Raw genomic sequence first — 19,680 nt, 5'->3', positions numbered from 1 at the left:
CTGGAAGCGTCAGGGCCCTGAGCACACCAACAGGCTCCAGTCACCCTGCCCAGTTTTAAACTATCTTTGTCTGTAAACCTTCTCTTCCCCGGCCACAAGTTTAGGTACTTGGGTTAAAGGTCTGCTCTGATATGGCATAGCTGTGTAACCCTGGATAAGATTTCTACAAAAAGAGCTAAGCTGTGGGAAAATTGCTGTGAGAAGCTCCAACTGGGGCGTCTACTCATGTAGCCTCCACCCATTGGCTTGGGTGCTGCACTGAAGCCTCTGCCCTGTTGTAGATACACTGTGCTTTGGTTGTACCTTGTTAATGTTGATCCTGCCTTGCTGACTTGACTTCTTGGCTCAACCTCAAATCTGCCTTATGACTACAGACTTCATTGGCAATCACCAACCAAACTGTTGGCTGAACTTTGTTACTGTCACCAAACCTGCTCTGCTTGTCCTGTTCAGATACCTTGGGACTGCATGCCTCATCAATGAGGTCACTCTCTTGCTGTCACCCTCAGCTCCCTTGCTGAGGAGGTCATGCTGACTGCTGACAGCAGTAGACAGCAAATGATTCAGTAGCATCACCGCTAATACAAATGGAATCATAAATGATAAATGTACATTAGGACTGACTCAGACTCTTGGACATCTTGTTGATCTATTCAGATTCAGCAATCCATGGAGCCATAGGTCAAGTGCTACTTCAAAATTTATGCCTTCAGAATGCTCTTTAATAGTACTACTGCTTCAAGATGCCATTCCTCCAAATTATATTTTTTTCTCCTCCTTGCAATAATACGCATAGACTAAAAGCATGTTTAATGTATTTGCTTATAAGAAACATGCTGTGATGTCTTCAAATATAACTCCCCCTCCCCTCAAATAAAATAAAAATCTAATTGCAACTTTAGGAAAGCTTGAGACAAGATCCAAAAAGTACTGAGCAATCATCCAAAAATTCCAGTGATATACTTTCTTTTTTTACTTTAGCAATTATGGGTATGTGACTAAAGTTTCTAATCATAAATTATATATTTTCAAAGGTTCTCCATCTATGCACTAAATCATTGCACATAGAAACAGAGCAGTACCATGAAAAAACAGCATGCATCACTTCAAGTAATTGTACCACATTAGCCACCTTCCTAAAAGATTTCATTCATCATAATGGTCTTTACTCAGGAAGAATGAAATTCGTCACCTACATTCCTAATAAGCTTTCTCTTTCTTTTTGAATAGCTCAATCAAGTGGACTGAGCTCCTTATAGGATAAGTCACTCCTTCAAAGGAGTGAAATGTAGCAGCATCCTACCCATAAGCAGAAGGCTGAAGTAGATCGGATTACTCATGAGAAAGTTTATTACTTGCAAGACTAAGGCTTGAATTGTTAGTTTCCAAAATTTCCTGAAAATTGTTGTAATTTTGGAAATGTAACATTCAGGGTTCTAGTGCCATACTTTTGAACGTATCTGGAAATAACTAGAGCCAAAGTTTCTCACTTACCTAATCAGTTTAGAGAATGAAGCTCTGATATCCGAAATGCCACTATGAAAGTATATCCCTGGAGACAGAATGTAAGCACTTAAACCAGTATTTAGTTCTGCTTCTGTTAGTTCTCGAGACTGACTTGTTTCAGTCACATCCTGTCAGACAATACTATCTACTAAAACCGAGAAACATATTTCTATCGGTTAGGACAGTTGCTACGTGATGCTGATTGACCAATGCTAGCCTCTCTGAAATCAGAGTCATTTCCAGCAACTCCTGAGAAGTAAATCAAGGAAAATGACATTTATATTACTTATTTGATTAATTTTGAGACTCCTTTGTTCTAAGGGACATCACTGAGACTTTCAAAATTTACCTCAGCTGCCTCTCAAATAGACATGAGGAATACATTTTTAATAGCCTGAAGAGCTTCAGCTGCATGACAAAAGTAAAATACATTATTTCTGGTCTACAAATGTCTTGCTCTTTTGCTACAGTTCAGCTGACACAGAGTTTATCTTACAGTGTTTTGTAATCATCCTTTTTTTCCTGGTTTAGAGCTTTAATGTCTCCAAAAGGGGCTTAGATCGGTAGAAGTCAACAATAGAAATTCCTGATCAATCAGAACTAGATGAAGAAAATACATGACACTTGGGGTCGCAGAAATCTAATCCACTATCACTCTTAATTGGGTAACATCATACCATTTATTTTTACTAATAATCTGTCCATGGAAGTTCTATCACTTGTAGTCATACAAGGAATCTCCACAATCAACCATATTACTCCTATCACACTCTCAAATGCCTTGCCAAACCAAAATTCTCCCTAATTCCTTCCCTTATCTCACCTTCCAAGTTACTTCAGCAGGCTTTATAGGACTGTGCTGACAGCCTGTCACACGAGTAGGTGCTGCGGGACTCCTGCATGGACAAAGTGCATCGCCTTCTCATGGGCCAATGAATGGAGAAGAAATTACTTGCTCTGTGCCTTTCCTTTCCTTTCTTACACATCTCAATAATTTAAACACATCTGTCTAGTTTAGAAGCTGTTGGTGCCATGACTTTTCCACCTGTAATGAAGACTGAAGGGCACTGCAAAAGTTAAGTAAAGGCAGTGTTTTCCTGATGAGCACCCTCCATATAGCACTCACAGACTGACATTTCCCTTCTAGTAGCTTGTTGTGGGAAGGAGGAGTTTTAAAAAACTGGATAGTGTGAGGGAAGACTGTCCTCAAGAATTGCTTGCAGCAACTTCGTAACCTATAAACTCCATGGACACCAGGGAAAAAGCATGATTAATTGAATTGATCAATTTATGACTGATCACTGAAATCCACTCCTGTGACTGACAATCTGCATGTCTATCTATCTTTATCTTTGTAGGTCATGCACAATTCAAACATACTGCTTTCACTTTCCTCCTTTAAATTATGTTAGAGTGTTCATTTGGGGTCTGAATCAAAACATTATAAAAATGGACCTCCTGTATTCTTTCCTTCTATGCACTGCAAGGTCTTATTTGATTTTATTCTGCTCATATATAGATAAAGCCTTCAACATTAAGCATCCAAGCACTTAACAGATCAGACTCCTGGCCTTTTTGACTGAACAAGGAAACAATTTCACCAAAATTAAAAAGAACTAGCAATAAGGTAAGGTAACGATTTAGAGTCTTCATTGGAAACTAAATGGCTTACAAAACGTACATATAAATCTTTGAATGAATCATTTGCAATGAATCTTTGCACTTCCCTACATTTACCCCATCAAATACAAGAGTCTGCCATGTATGCTAACCATCATAAACCCCAACCTTTACAAGAGAATATGCAAAAAAAGACACCATCTGCAGATACATAAGGAAGTGATATACAGTGTGAATCTATGCATTTGAATCTCTGTATACATCCATTATTTCTTATGATGCTAAGAATAGATAGCATAGAGACTGAAGCCCCAAACTAAATAATGACACAGATAATTTTAAGAGCCCTCCTTTTTAATACTTTCATAGAAATAATTCTATCTACCATATTCTACCATGCTGAAGCACTAGCTTCAGGTTTGGTACATTCAGGAGAAAAAGCATATAACTGCAAGGAAATACACTTATGTTAACAACTGATCTTATTACTTTTTATTACATTAACTTGCAAATAGTCATCTTTCTGTCAGCACCTTCTTCTTTCCACTTGTCTAGTTTCATTTCTCTTAATGTTTTAAAAAATGGATCTTAGTTTTTGGTAATTAAATAAAATGAGATGTTCACATGTTTAACTTTACTATCAAGTGGAAAATAGGCAATAACTACTTTAGAATGGCTGCAAATAAAAGGTGGAGAGAAAATGATACTATAGCAGTAGTAGTGTTTTGAACACAAAATTCAAGATGTATCACTTCTCAGACAGATTCATTGCAACAGTCTTGAAGTCAAGTGCAGAGAAGTAAATGATGCCAAGGAAACAGCAGATAAGATCTGTCAACAGAAATAAATATTTTTATCTGAACAGAAATTGTACATGAAAGGTACGTTCAAAAACGTGAAAGGACTTAGAAGGCGTACCAGGGAAATGACTAGTTTTTAACAACTAGTACCTGACCCTACTTTATCAGCAAATACATATTTTGTACTTAGAAATTCAAAGTATGACCTTCTTAAAACAGTCTACTGGCATTCCTTTTCCTTTTTATTGAAGGAGTTGCCTAAGTAAGATTCTAACACATGAAGAGAGGAACCTGTGCAGAGGAAACTGATATGCCATTGCAAGGACACCTTGATCTCTCCTGGTTTCTATTACAGGCATACGAAGTTTAGTACTGAAAGGAATTAAATGCTTTTCAATGCATTTTTCAATGATTCCTCACAGACAATGAAGCCACTTTTTATACAGTGTATGTAAGCAACAGGAAACTACCTAAAACAGGTATTAATACCCTGCAATACACACAGAATTAATCCAAGTCATAAGGACAGAATTAATCAATTGGAATGAAGCAAACTGAGGGAAAAAGCCATCCAAGTGCTGCAATCACTAGCATAGCTTCAGAGTTCAGAAAGAAAATTAGCGTAAATTTTTCTAGACATGCTCTAAAAATTATATCCTGCATGCTGATGAAGACCCAAACATTTCACCCTGATTCCTGCTATAATAGAGCAGTAATTATTTGCTACTGATTATGAATAACACACAGAAAAAGTGGGATTTATAATATCTGCTCTAGTAGAATTTCACTCTAGTCATGATACATCAATTCTGATGTCATATCCCTGGATTTAAAAAGCAAATGACTATTTATTTTTGAATAGCAAGTTTAGATTAAAAAATATAGATGATGTGCTTGTAGAAATTTATTAATTATTGTTGTGGTTTAACCTCAGTCGGCAACTGAGTATCACACAGCCGCTCACTCACTCCTCCCCCCCCCAGCCCCCGGTGGGATGGGGGAGAGAATTGAAAGAGCACAAGTGAGGAAAAACTTGTGGGTTGAGATAAAAACAGTTTAATAATTGAAACAAAATAAAATAATAATAATAATAATAATAATAATATAATAATAATAATACACAAAGCAAGTGATGCACAGTGCAATTGCTCACCACCCGCCGACCGATGCCCAGCCAGTCCCCGAGCAGCGGCCCCCCCGGCCAGCTTTCCCCCAGTTTATGTACTGAGCATGACGTCCCATGGTATGGAATGTCCCTGTGGCCAGTTGGGGTCAGCTGTCCTGGCTGTGCCCCCTCCCACCTTCTTGTGCACCTCCAGCCTTCTCAGTCGGCAGAGCATGGGAAGCTGAAAAGTCCTTGACTAGTGTAAGCACTGCTCAGCAACAACTAAAACATCAGTGTGTTATCAACTTTGTTCTCATCCTAAATCCAAAACACAGTCCTGTACCAGCTACTAGGAAGGAAATTAACTCTATCCCTGCCGAAACCAGGACAATTATATATGGACAAGTCATCCAAACAAAACATTATTTAAGAGCATGAAACTCCTCATAAATCCTATTAGAACATAGGGATTAACTGTTTTCACATACATGGAGGTTCAGAAAATAGATCATTACTGAATAAATTTTCATTTCAGCATACTTCAAAGGTCTGTAAGTTGCAAGGTGTTTAAGGCCCCGTATTTTACAATATCCATATACTATTTCAAGATGCAACAATAAAAGTTCTGCAACTGGAAAATCAGTTACTAACTAATGAAGTTACCTAATTAACCCTGCATTTCTTTCTCCCCCACTGCCTTGGAGCAAAAAGAGACACTAAAAAAATGAAAATCTTCAATGTAAAAGATGACAAGAGGAAGGAGCCCCATGGTTAATAAAAGAAAATAGCATAGCTTCAATTATAAACAACAACTCTTTCAGCACATATGGAGAGGAGGTTGATTTAGGAGGAGGAGAAAGTAGAAAGTGGTGTTTAGCTGAACTGATTCGATTATAAATATTCCAGACATACAGATCAGGTGCAAAATTCAACTCCTGGAACATCGTGTGAAATTTTAACTTGGATTCTGTTCTAACCCTTTCCTCCCTCCAAAACAGTATCTCTACCTTTTACTGTTAAACCTGTTAATATAACTTGGAGAAGTCAATATACACCTGCCATGGAGAAGATCTGCTAGGACACATATTTTGTAGAGATATCGTAGTAATTGGAAATCTGCACTTTATACCTTTGGCTACAACCACTGTCTGTGTGAAGTCCACTGATGTACAGTGACTAATGGCCAGTTTAAGGTTAGTACTCCTTGGAGTGGACTAATCAGGTTTTCCTCTGGACCCCATCGACTTCAAAAACATTTATAAGTTAATAATTGTGTTTACAGCAAAGTGCTTCACCGCATCCTGCCAGCATGGTGCTGTAAGACACAATGCATGTGTGTTCCGTGCCCTTGAGTATGGTATGAGAATTAGGGGAGGCATGGGGCAAAAGGCATGCTTGAATACTTGCGACAGCCTGGGTTGTATTAGTTAAGAGCATAGCTAGCAGGTTGAGGGGGGCGATTATTCCCCTGTACTCAGTACTGGTGTGTCTGTGAGACTGTACTGTGAGAGTGCTGTGTCCAGTTCTGGGCTCCCCAGTACAAGAGACACATGGAAATACTGGAGCAAGTCCAGCAAAGGGTTATGAAGATGATTAAGGGACTGGAGCATCACTCATACAAGGAGAAGCTGAGAGAGCTGGAACTGGAGAAGAGGAGCCAGGAGAAAAGGCAGCTCAGGGAAGTCTTCTCAATGTGTGTAAATAGCTGATGCGAGAGTGAAAAGAAGACGAAGCCAGAGTCTTCTCAGTGGTATCCAATGAATGGACAAAAATTCAGATGGGCATAAACTCAAATACCAGACATTCCATTTAAACATAAGAAAATACTTTAAAAAAAAAAAAACACCTCAATCTTTGGAAACATTCAAAACCTGACTGGTCCTGAGAAACCTGCTCCAATTGACCCTGCTTTGGGGAGGGAGCTGGTCTAGACGATCTATTCTGTGATTCATAGGTGGAGGGAGCTTTTCTCTGCCCAATACAGATACTAAACATAGTTACATCATCAAATGTATCTACATTTCATCCTGGAAAGACAACCAGGAGCAAACTCAAATGTGCCCAAGGAAATCACCAGGGAAAGTCCATCATGCCTCAGACCAACACCTGGAACAAGCCAATTCACCATGTGCTAAAGCCAAACTGTTCTTGATTCCAGTTACCAATAGCATATAGAAGAAAGGAGGGGGAAGGAAGAGCATGAATTTCATTGAAGCCTCCAATTATGACTGTAACTAACTATAACACATTATGGATTCAAATAAAAGTTCCTTTAGCTTCACTGTGCATTACGCCTCGTGAAAAAGCATTGACCAAATTTGCCATTTGAAGGTTGACAGAGCACTAACACAATCCTTACAGGTTTGGAGAAAAAGCAGCACACCTAAAATACTTCAAAGGATGCCAAATCAAATGAGAGATTATGTTTTGATCAGGAGATCTTGATCTGTGATTCACAGGTGCTATGAATCTGCTGATAGGTGATATAGAACAAAAATAGCAGCACTCTTTCTCTTTAGAGATCTGGGATAATAGTGTAATTGAGTCCCAGCTATACAGGGCGCACGACTTTAAAAATTCACTATGCAGCACAATACAAGTGTTCTTGGCTCAGACATGATTCAGGACAAAACAGAAGCGCATTGTAGGTCAGCACAAAGGTGTACGTACAGAAGCCTGCAAAAGAGGTAGTTCTATTTTACTTGTTCTGTAGTGAGTACAAAGCCTACACTTTCACAGTCTTACAAATGTCATACTGTGACATCAACCTTGAGCCACCTTAAGTAGAGTCAAAATTGAATTTCTTTTTGAAAAAATCTAAACCAAAACTTTGTTTTCATCAGAATTCTTGTCTTTCTATAGTTAAAATTAAGTATTACAAAAATGCAAATACTTTTAGAGATAGTGCTGGAACTTTAATTCAATGTCCAGTTCTGACTGTAAAAGGAAAGTGGAAAACAACTCTATTACGAGACACTAAAAACACTAGCCAGAAAGTAAAGCATGTTGAAATTTTACTGGTTTAGCCAGTTTTCAGTGTAAAATAGACTTTTGATCAAACAAAATATTTAGTGCATATTTCAATACAAAAACATTTAAGAAACATTTTTTTTTTCCTACTGTAATTCAAAAGCAAGAAGAGAGCACCTGAAGTTGGGTATGTGCTCAGGCTGGTTTTTATGTAATATGTCAGAGTTCAATGTTTCAGTGGAAACTCCAGTTGAATTTCTGTGGGAAAATAATATTTATATAGAAATTTAAGGGTTGGTGTGTTGGTTTGGGTGAGGAGTGGGGAGGGTGGGGTGTATCTGACAGCTTTCCCAGACAGTAAAGGACTTAGCATCATGCTCTAAATGTACAAAGAGATAGTTACTAACTAGTATCTTGAAGACAGTAGTTACAAAAGAGTTTGTCAGCATTCAGAAAGAAATATGTATCTATGTTTCTCATGATCAGGGGGATGGAACACTTCTATGAAGAAAGGCTGAGAGAGTTGGGGTTGTTCAGCCTAGAGAAGAGAAGGCTTTGGGGAGACCTTCTTGCAGCCTATCAGTACTTAAAGGGGGCTTATAAAAAAGCACCAAATTTTTTAGCAGGGTCTGTTGCAACAGGACAAGGGGGAATGGCTTTAAACTAAAGGGGGGTAGATTTAGACCAGATATAAGGAAGAAATTTTTTATGCTGAGGGTGGTGAAACACTGGCACAGGTTGCCCAGAGGCAGGTGAGATGCCCCATCCCTGGAAACATTCAAGGTCAGGTTGGACGGGGCTCTGAGCAACCTGATCTAGTTGAAGATGTCCCTGGCCACGGCAGGGGGGTTGGACTAGATGACCTTTAGAGGTCCCTTCCAACCCAAACTATTCTATGATTATATAGAAGAGAAGATACAAAACTTAAGATCAATTACAAAAGTGACACTTCAAAAAAATTCAGAAATTTGTACTGACAGCTACTGATGAGGATCAGAGTTATGTCATCATCTTCAATGTACTCCTGTATTTGCAAACATGTGCAATTACGAGTGAATGCCATTGTAAAACAAAACAAACAAACAAATCACAATATACTCCTGGATAGGTCAGGAAAACGTTCAGAAATCTCAAAAAAAATTTGAAAGATTGTAAATACATCTGCAGGTTTTAGCCCAATTATTCTGGTAACTGCTAGGACACAAAATCTCCTCAAAAAAGTAGCTACATTCATTAAAATAATAAATTTAAGGACAAGATTTCTTATGCTCAATTTCTAATTTCTGTACATGATAACTGGACTGTTTCCAATGTGAAGGCTGTTTGCTAAAGAAAAAAAATAAAAAAAACACAAACCCAAAAGATTACTAACCTAGAAATGCTAAAAACAGAAGACCACCATATGGTCTTTCAAATCTTGTCCTTAGAAGCCTAGGTTACCTCACTGTCTGAGTAGTTTCATTAATCTCCAAAACACAGATGGAAAACTAACATACCTCATCACTCTTCTCAGTTAGCGTTCTGGTCTGACACAGCCGAGCGGCTGTTAAGTTTTTTTCCTAGTGACTGCAAATATATATTTATTCCCCCCCCCCCCCAACTCAATAGCATTTTGTACAAAATTCAGTCAGAATAGTCTAGAGGCAGCTAATCCCCCTCTTCAGCATCAGTCCATGACCTCCTGCTTCAAATGCTGCTAGACAGCATCTCAAACAGCTTACTGGCATGAATCTAATCTCCTTTCCACAACTATATAATGGCTTAGGTTCCCCTCAACCTCCATCCTTACTCTTAGTAATACTGGAGAAATCAATTTAATACACAAATAATATTAAATCTAAAGCCAGGTTTGTTCTCATTCTGGTCCACTGAACCATATGCAATTCAGAAACATTAAAAATAATTACTGGCCACTGTCATTTTAAATGACACTTACATTCTTTCCATTACTCAGAGAAAAGTACTATTATGTAGCATACAAAACAGGAATCAGAAAAGTGCCCCATCTTGCTCATTTCTTCTCTTTCTTTACATCCCAAGGTTTAATTAATTATTTTTACTGCTGGCCACACTTCATGCAAGCAGTTAAAATTAATTGCAAAATGCCTTTGATTACACTTGTGCAATCCCATTAAATTTAAAATCACCACACAGCAGTGGCAAACAAGTGATTTTTAGACCTGCTTTGTGCAAAATGTTGACCTTTCTTTACTAACGTACTGTCATGGTGTGGCGAACATTAGCCTTTTGGTCAGCAAAAGCATGACATGAAATTTTAAACATATGCAGTAACTGGAACTTATTAACTGCTGTAACAACATGAACAGTTTCATTCTGCAAGAAATAAGATCACAAAATGAATGCAAATGTTTACATTTACAATAGACTGTCCTTTCAGAATTTTATTAAATACTCAAATATCTATCTGTCCTAGTAATCCAACTATTACATTAAAAAACATCCAGTGAAAAATATTTTGTTTTCAGATATATAAAAGCCTCAGAGATATTTGGGAAAAAAAAAAAACTATTGCAGCATTTGTTCCTAGGAAGAGTACCCACTCTTCATATTGCTGGAATGGGGGGTGGGGTGGGGTGGGGAATTAATTTGAAGCTCCCCCTATAATGAGTCTATCAGAAGACCAAAACCATGTTCTGATAAAAACGTAAATGCTTTATATTTTTAGGATCACAGGAGTTTTGACAGTGTCTGCACATATCATTAATGTGATCAGATAGTAAGTAATGTCTTACTAAGGAATCTCAGCTGGGCACCGAAAAAAAATTGAGGCACTTAACATCCATTAGATATTGTCTGTTTACTTAACAAAATCTGGAAGTGGGTCAAAACGTTTTAGACTCATTGGGTCTTATCTTGAAATTAACTAAATCTCACACTAATATTTAAAGTCTGTAAATTAGGCATTTTTGTTTCTCAAAAAAACATGAACAAAAATGTATTATTTTGTAATGTAAAAGAAAAAATAAAATATCTTTATTGCAATAAAGTCTCTTTAAAATGTTATTATAAAGTTCACCAGAAAATTTCAAACTTAGATGCAATTAATACCAGCTTAGCTTTCAGAAGACTTCTTCCTCATTTAATAACGGGACTCCAACCAAATTTCTAATAAAATAATAGAGAAGAAAACCATCTGGCTCAAGGCCAGGTCAGTAATCTTCCTGATTATCTGTTTTAGATTTGTGACTAGCTTGTGATTAGCTTGACCCTCGCTAATACACTAGTCTATAAACCGTCTGATTTCCTAATGGCACAGGAAAAAAAGTAAACCGCACACAAAAATCAACACTGAAAGCTCTGCGTTAATCGTTCACCTAAACATTTTATGTTTCAAAGGTGCAAAGACATCCAGAGATGGAGTAAGTGTATATAGGTAAAGAAATCATTGTATATGAATTCCAACTGGATGAGGAAAATAGCCAGCTAGACAGGAACTGCAGCAGTGCTGCAGTAGACATCTCTTTGGATTTCACACCATCAATGGCTATTACCAACATTAATAAAAGCCATCTGGCCTTGCATAGCTTTATGTCTATAACTCATTTTTTGTTTCAACGGTATTTATCCATCCTTGGAGTTCTTCCTTCTGAGAAGCAATTTGGAAACTTTTAAAGGCCTAAATAAAGAAAACAAACAGCAGGCAATTAATCATGGTAATAATGCTTCCAAAGGTCACGCTATTACTTTGAGCAATGATACCAATATCTTTTTCACTCCTCGAATTTAATTCCGGGGGGGGGGGAATCCTTAATTTTATGGTCATAACTACTGGAAAGAAAAATTAACAAGAATGCATTCTTGTAGCTAATGCCTTGACTAGTAAACCTGGAGATCTAAGAAGCCTTCCTTTCAAGTAATGTCCCAAGATCATCACATTCAGAAGTAACCATCAAAACCTGACTGCCAAAAAATAAAAACGCATTAGTGTATAACTTGCTTTGGATGAAGCAGCGCTACTGAAATGCAAGATGTCTGTTCAGAGAAACTTGTGAGAAAGTAAGGATGTCTTCATTTCCCTCTACAGTGACAAGGAATTCAAACAAAACCATCACAGGACATCTATTAATTAGCTTATCTGGATGCAGTGGCTTACTCTTGGCTTCACTTCCTCTGTTGCAACTCAAAGAGTGCAAACTCATGGGGTCTTGGAGAAGACCGGAAGACAAGAAGCTTGGCTGTAGCATCCCAGTAACAGCCCTGATCTGAGGATGGGAGTCCTTAAATCACATGTCTATTTGCAGACCTGTATTTTGCATATAATATTATTGGAGAACAAATAAACTCAACAAACCACCATCACATTGTACTTGACCATGAGCAGGCTTCATTATTATTATTGTTATTATTAAATAAAGTAGCCATAGATGATATGTTTAATGCCAAACACTACTGCTTCTGGGTGAACTATTCCCAAAGACATGCCAAAATCAGATCCCAAAAGGGGTTTCATCTAATGTCTGGACTCCAAAGGGATTTAAACAGAAGCTAGACATTGCTCAAAAGAAATGGCTCAAGCCATGTGCAAAAGACAGACGTTCAGGCCTCTGGAGAATCATCAGGTCAAAGTAGGATTTTTTGGAACACCACTTTCGCTGAGGCATCAGAAAAGGACAGAAGCTCCTAACATACTTACAAGTATTGTAGACAACTCAAGTCTCTGTCTTTAAGCATTTAAATACCTCTGCAAATATGAATACCAGAAGCCTAACTCTGTTGATGAAGCTTAAACTCTTCAGCCTTATTTCAAAGGTGAATTCAGGCACTAATTTTTTTTTTTTTTAATATTTATCTGTGTTCAGTTTTGACTAAATCATCCATCAAAGGGTCATTCCATATTAGCCCATCCATTCTGTATATATACAATATAGGTGTTTTACAGGAAAAATGGAAAAGGTGAGTCGTTCTGCTATTAAAAATATTTCCATTTTAATGTTGTTTCTATTATGCATATTGAATTAGTTAAACAGGAGAAGTAGGATACCTCATTTGGAGTTAAATTAATTTCATTCTGACAGTCAAGAAATACAGTGGGGTTTTTATCATCTAACATGCACACTGTTTTTCAATACCAGATTTTATCTTTCAAAATAATTAGTAGTAGTTTTAACATTTTCTCAATTATAAAGACTTATAATTTAATGGCTAAAATGTCCATAAACTTTAGTGAATACATTGTGTTAGCCTATTATGTTCTGTATTATTTGGCTACTGTTATTAAACAATAATAGCATTCACTTTCTTCCAATCAAAATTTTAAAAGGAGCTTTAAATATAAAGGGAGAGGGAAGAGGCAGAGAAGATAAATTATGCAACTGAAAGGAGTGGTTGTTTGTCTCTTTGTATCTTAAGCACAAATTCTTCTTCAGTGTTTCCCAGACACCATCTGTTTCCAAAACAACTCATCACCAAACGTAACAGAGGAGATAGGAACTTCTAATAGGAGTTAAACCTGCCAACTTGCAGAATGGTCTGAGCTTTCTCAAATAGAAAAAAACATGATAATACAGAGTTGTTAATAAATTAAAGAGAGGCAATGGGTGTCACCTCAGATGATGCAGTACACCATTTTAGGGATTTTCATTAAAATCATAGATGGCTCATTACATTACAATGTTCCTGCATACTTGCTTTAAGAAGTCCAAACCACATTTGGGCATTTAATAGCAGGGTTCATTTCACTTAGGAGAGGTTTCCGTGTTTTTTAAATTATTTTTTGAAAGCCTAATATTAAAGCCTGAATAATGGGTCACACCTGCTGAGGGCCTCACTCCATTTGCAATTAGATATCAGTGAAAGTTTGGAAAAACAGAAACTGCCTGAATTTACACCAGGGACCCACCTGTGCCAGTACCCTTTCTGCAGGATTTTAGGAAGAAGTACAAGAACCCAAGATGTATTCAGGTATATGACAACATGCCACGACAAGAGAGCTCCCCTCATCTCCAGAGACGCTTATATCAGTTCCAAAATGCTAACTATTTACTGTGACTTCTAGAAGTTCTTATTGGAAAAGCAATGTACCATTTTTAACCTGGTTATACAATTGCGTTTAATGACAGCATTGTTCTTACTTAGAAAATTAGTTTATCTTTTTGCTTTTCCCTCCCTCCATAGTATGTGAGAAGAAAAAAAAAATATTTAGTTTGGTCTAATATGTAACAGTGGGAAAATAAGTTATCAAAAAAGCATCTAAATTCTTTTGGTGGGTTATACATCCATTTTTAAAAAAGATCTTTGACATAAGAATATGGATTGGACAGGAACTATCAAGGTCATTGTTTATAGACTCCTGCTTATAGACTCCTGCTATCATATCCAACCTTGTCAAACAATTTCATACAGACAATATTCTCCATAATAAATATATTAAGAAACATCACTCTATGTGAAATTGTTTGTATTATCTATTCTGATCACGTCTAACAGATTACATCTTTTTCAAACAAGAAATCTTTAGCAAGTCTGAGATATGATGTCTTTTCTGCCCTTCCCCAGTCCTCCGTCCTCCTCCTTCATTCAAAACAATTCTCTCCTTTCTGTAGGCCCAATAATTTATTTCACACGTGGCACTTTTTTTTTACTTCCAAGTACCCTTCCAGATAATTTTATAGCTATCAGTAGACTAAAAAGTGCTTCTGTTGTTCCCTTGGCAGTTCTATTAGATTAAATCCATTAGCACACTCACATATACACACATTACATTTTGAGCTCTTTCTGTTCATAACATGTGACTCTACTAAGATGTTAGTTTCTTGTTGCCCATGCAAATTCTACAAATTTGGATATCTTAGTTTTCCTTGGCTTAGTTTTTAAGTCTTCTTTTTTGTTTTACTACTACATTAATTCATCACAGGTTCTATATACCTCACTCTGCTGCCTCAACGTAGTTAATTACATTATAGGCAACCATCTCCGCTCCTGTTCAATATTCCGAACAGCTTCACTGAGTTTTAAATGCACAAAATGGTCGTTGCCACACACTTCATTTCTGGCTTCTGCAGTTGCGATCTTGTGCTTTGCTACTAAAAATAGAGCTGCTTCCAACTACCTGAGCTGGAAAGCTAATTACAGAGCTGGTAAACAGTGCTCCTCCCTATTAAGCAAATGGCAGAATAAGGAGTCTGCTAATGCACTAGGGTGCACATGGTCCTGTGGGTCTTCTTTGAAATCTATCAAGTGTCATTTATGTAATCATTTGTGGCTGTTTGCTTCATGGATAAATTACTATTTAAGTAAATAACTGTTTGACTGTTGGATCAACAAATCAGGGAGAAAAAGAACAATCGGCCCATTTTAAGAAAAAGTATTCTAGCCTAATTCTCAGCTTGCACAGATCAGAGTAATTTCACTGAAGAGCATATTGTTGATTTAGAGTAGGTGAAAGTCTAGTTTCTTATTTCCTGCAGAAGAGGGGTTATTAGAGGAACAACTGTTTGCAGCAGCTTAAAGATTTTTTTGAAAGTTATTTCTGTCACATACAGGCAAGAACAAACAACTGCCACTGTAAGAAAGCACCTTCTTCCCTTAAAAGTACTCTCAGCCATGTCTGCAGTACAGCAGCACGTTGCCTGGAAGACATTCCCTGCTGACAGATCTTAAGGTAGAAGTGCCCACAGAGTTCAGATGCTCCTCTGTATTTGTCAGTGAACCACTTGCTTCCCTGCTCCATGGGACTGATTCTTACCATATAGCCCAATACAAGCTTTGTTGGCAACAAGGTTTCAGCCGTCACTCAGTCAATAAAACTCAACTCTTTCATCCATTACTGAGGCAACAATATATAGATAATACATAAGCGCCTGTTAGGATCACTGTGATATAGCTGCAGCCCCAAAGCAAAATTGTAAAATACCTGTTATGTTTGTTCATCCAAAACACCTTGTGGGGCCAAGAGGGAATATAGCCTTCTGGAATGATATTTTTTAATTTGAATGCAGAATATAGGAATAAAATAATTAGGTAGAAAACCACCAGAAAGACCAATTTTAAAAAGCATTTCTATTTCTCCTTCCAACCCCCCAAAAATAGAGAGACAAGTAAATAAAACCTCCAAGACTATACTCAACATGTTAGAAAAGTTTGGTGGTGGAGAAGAGTAAGATAGTGACCATAAACTGTTTGTTCATCATCATGTTTCTGTCATGTAACAGGTATATACTATACACAGTGCATACAGGGACAGAATTGCTATCTGAGGTTAAGTACACTATTTACACAGCTCATTTGGGAGAGGAGAGGATGAGCTCCCTCTTCTGTCTCCCATCATCATGAAAAGGAAAGTCAGGCTGTCCTCAGCCAAGCAAACTACCTCCTGTTGTCAAGGAAAAGCAGTTTGCCAATTTTTAGCAAAAACTATTGGAAAAAAGAAGATATGATAGAAAACTGTGGACAGAGATGGAAATGTGTAGTATAAGGAAGAAGAAAATGCAAGAGCGAGCCAAAAAAGAGGCAAAGAAAGGCATGAGGAAGTCAGAGTACAGAAAATCAATAGTATTTCAAGCTCTGCATATTCCAAAGAGTGGAAACAGAGAGAATCCTCCAGCAATAACAGCGATGGGAGAAAAGAAACAGAATACCAGCCTTCTCATCTTAAACAGAAGAAATACAGAGAATATAAACCTGCACACCACAAGGCAGGCCCACACCATCACACGTAAGTCAACTCTGAAGAAGTAAATTCATGCACCAGGACTTGCGCAGTTGTCATTTTAGCATAGTGTTTCACCAGAACTGACACATCTTGTTTCCATGGTATTCTGTGTATGCATATTAGAGTGCCTCTGGAGAAAGTCATATGCATTTTTCACATTTAAGACCTAAATAAGTGTGTGTGTGTGTATGTGTGTGTATACACACACATGCGTGTGTGTGTGTATGGGGCAGGGAGCTGGACAGTGATGAAGGAATGTGTGTGTTTGATGGAATTCAGTGCATAAGCAGCATTAAAAGTCAATTGAATCCTGGCTTTCAATCACTGATCAATCTTCCTGTGTTTTCAGACCTTTCTTTCTGACCTAAATGACCACAAAGACAGTAAACAACATATTCATAAGTTAGATAAAATGTGCTTATTATAGTAGGACAAATGCCTTTCAAATTATAGTATATTCCAGAAAACAATCCACAAAAAAAGCATATGAAGACAACATAAGCAATATTTTCCCTGCAACTTGCTATTTCTCCTAACATTAGTTCTCACCTTAAGGCAGCAATGTGATAACCTTTAACCCTGGGAGCCATTTCTAATTTATTCATTCAGATTTCAAAGACACAACATTGACAGCCACTTTCCTCATGTGCTACACAGACCAACTTACACATTTAAATTACTCGCAAGTATTTTTAGGTGGTCTGCTTCTGTTGAGTTGAACTTGCCAAATTGATACAGCAAGTAAGGTGTGCCTCCACCTTTCTGTTAAGCTAGTATAAAGTTTCCAATCCCCTTGCCAAAAAATTATAAGAAAGAAAGGAAGGAGGGTAAAAATGTGGAATGTGAGGAAACTGTTGAAATAAGTTGCTTAATTCTTTTAAATATAAGTTGGCCCTACTGGATCTGTCTTGGGCAATCATGGAAAAGGCACTTTCAAACTCACGCTCCTTAATGAATGAAGTGACTTTGTGCACCTTACATTATTCACACCAAAAAATTACATATTTCACCACACAGGTATCACTCAAACTTCAACCTTCCTAATAAGTACATCAGCATGTGCAAAGACTCCAGAGCCAGAATGAGATTAATGGAACAGATTTAGGGATATATTAAACAGGAGGGAAGGGGAATAACTAAGCATTAACACATTCCTTCATTCAATAATTGTCTGAATCAGGGGCATTGATTAAAGAAGCACACGTTAACGTACAATACTGAAGCATATGAAAAAGAACTTTATCCCATGATGAACTGAAAGTACAGGAGTTTGCTGTATTATAGTAGCACCAATTTCAAAAGAGTTCATAACCATAATTAACTATCTGCTTATGCTTCAAAAACCTAGCAACCATCCACACCAGACTCCTTTAATCTGCAGAAAATTCATTGGAAGTACTTTCTGACTACCGACCAAGTTTCATACAACACAGATATTTAATTTTAAAAGCTCTCAGATGATGAAACATTCAATTTTTTTCTCAACAATTCAATAGCTAAAAATCAGCTACAGACTGGTCTCCACAGCACAGGGAGCCTGCAGGTAAGAACACAGGGTAAATACAGACTCCATCGCCTTACCTCAGCTATGTGCGGCATTGGGTTAAATCCACAGAGATTGCACACAACTTTCTTGCACTCTGTACACGTATTAAAGTTGGGGGGATCCTCAGAACCAATATTTAGTCCAGTTTTACAAAGGGGACAAGACACTTTAGGCTGGCTGGCTTTCTCCAGTTCCGACAGCCCAGCAGGTTTCTTAGCTTCAGCAGCCTGAGGCTTGCTATCCTTAGCCAAACCAGGTTTCTTTTCTAAATCAGATCCTTTAGTCGTTAAAACACTATCCACTTTTGATGGCTCCAATTTTTCAGTCACAAGAGGCTTGGCTTCTTTCTTTACAGGAACAGCTTTTGGAAGAGGCTGAGCCTGACCAGCCTCTTTGGGGGCTGCCTGAGAGGCTGGAGGCTGTGATGGAGGCTGGGGCTGCTTTGCTGCAGGACCAGGCGGAGGTGGGGCTGATGTCTGAGACCCCGGCTGACCCGCTGTCGAAATTAAATTCGAGGCCTGGCTGAAGATTGAAGCTCCAAATCCAAAGAGCTTCCCAGTAACTGTTTCTTGTGGTGTTGTAGGCTGAGGCTTAGGGGCATCAGTGATGCCTCCCAGATTAAGGCTGAAACGCCTTGATTGCTCCGGAGTTTTCTGAGGTGGCTGGGGTGGAGGCACCACCTGTGCTGGCGCTGGCTTGGGACCTGCCCCTGCCTGTGGGCCCTTGGGAGCTGGTTTGGTATCAGGCTTTGAGGCCGGTTTTGTTTGTAACTTCTTAGGATCATCTTTTGTTTGCATTGGCTCTCCAGGCTTTTGAGTTTTGGCATCTGGTCTAGCCCCGGGCTGAGACACAAGCTTGGGATCTGACTTCTGCCGAGACACTTGTGGAAGGGGCTTGGAATCTGGTTTATCCCCAGCTGGATGTGTGTCCTGTGATGGCTTGACAAGCTCTGGCTTTGGGGAATCTGTCACTTTCTGTTGAGTTGGTGCAGGTCTGGGACCTGCCGAATCCTGTTTTGGCCCTGGTGCTGCAGAGGTAGGCACAGTGTCCGTCGTAGGCTTCTGTACACTGGGTTGTTTTTGCTTATCCTCAGCCTGTGTTGGCTTGGCCTGATCAGACTTTGGAGTAGGATCTATTTGCTGGGGGATCTCAGTAGGCTCAGCACGGGGTTGTTTTGATTTTACAGGAGACCCAGGCAAGGACGGTTGCTTTTTCTGTGGCAGGGTTTTTGCTAGCTGCGAAGGATCAGGTTTTGGAGAAGCATCTTTCTTTTGAACTGGCTGTGGCTGGGGAGATGGTTTAGCTGTTGAAGGTGGAATGGGCGTCTTTTGTTTGGGTGGAGGTGGCTGTGGCCCGGGACCATGACCTGGTGCTAGGTCACCACCTAACGCTCTTTGCATCTGGCAGTTTAAACAGAGCCATTCCTTTATCTGCAGAAAAAAATCATTTTAAAGGTATTATA

General features: G+C 38.4%; 1 protein-coding gene across 7 annotated transcripts in view; it reads right to left on the bottom strand.

The window, feature by feature from the left end:
- Positions 1-19,680, bottom strand: part of PCLO (piccolo presynaptic cytomatrix protein) — a 392,730-nt gene that overhangs the window by 354,074 nt on the left and 18,976 nt on the right. For all 7 annotated transcript variants that reach the window (XM_076359439.1, XM_076359532.1, XM_076359771.1 and 4 more), the window contains exon 3: positions 18,254-19,648. In XM_076359439.1, the coding sequence (XP_076215554.1) occupies positions 18,254-19,648 (1,395 nt within the window). The remainder of the gene's footprint in view (positions 1-18,253; positions 19,649-19,680) is intronic.

The sequence above is a fragment of the Aptenodytes patagonicus genome, chromosome 1 (genome assembly GCF_965638725.1).
Source record: "Aptenodytes patagonicus chromosome 1, bAptPat1.pri.cur, whole genome shotgun sequence".
In the NCBI taxonomy this organism is placed as follows: domain Eukaryota; kingdom Metazoa; phylum Chordata; class Aves; order Sphenisciformes; family Spheniscidae; genus Aptenodytes; species Aptenodytes patagonicus.
The sequence above is the reverse complement of the archived record's forward strand: the minus strand, read 5'-3'. Positions and strand labels throughout refer to the sequence as shown.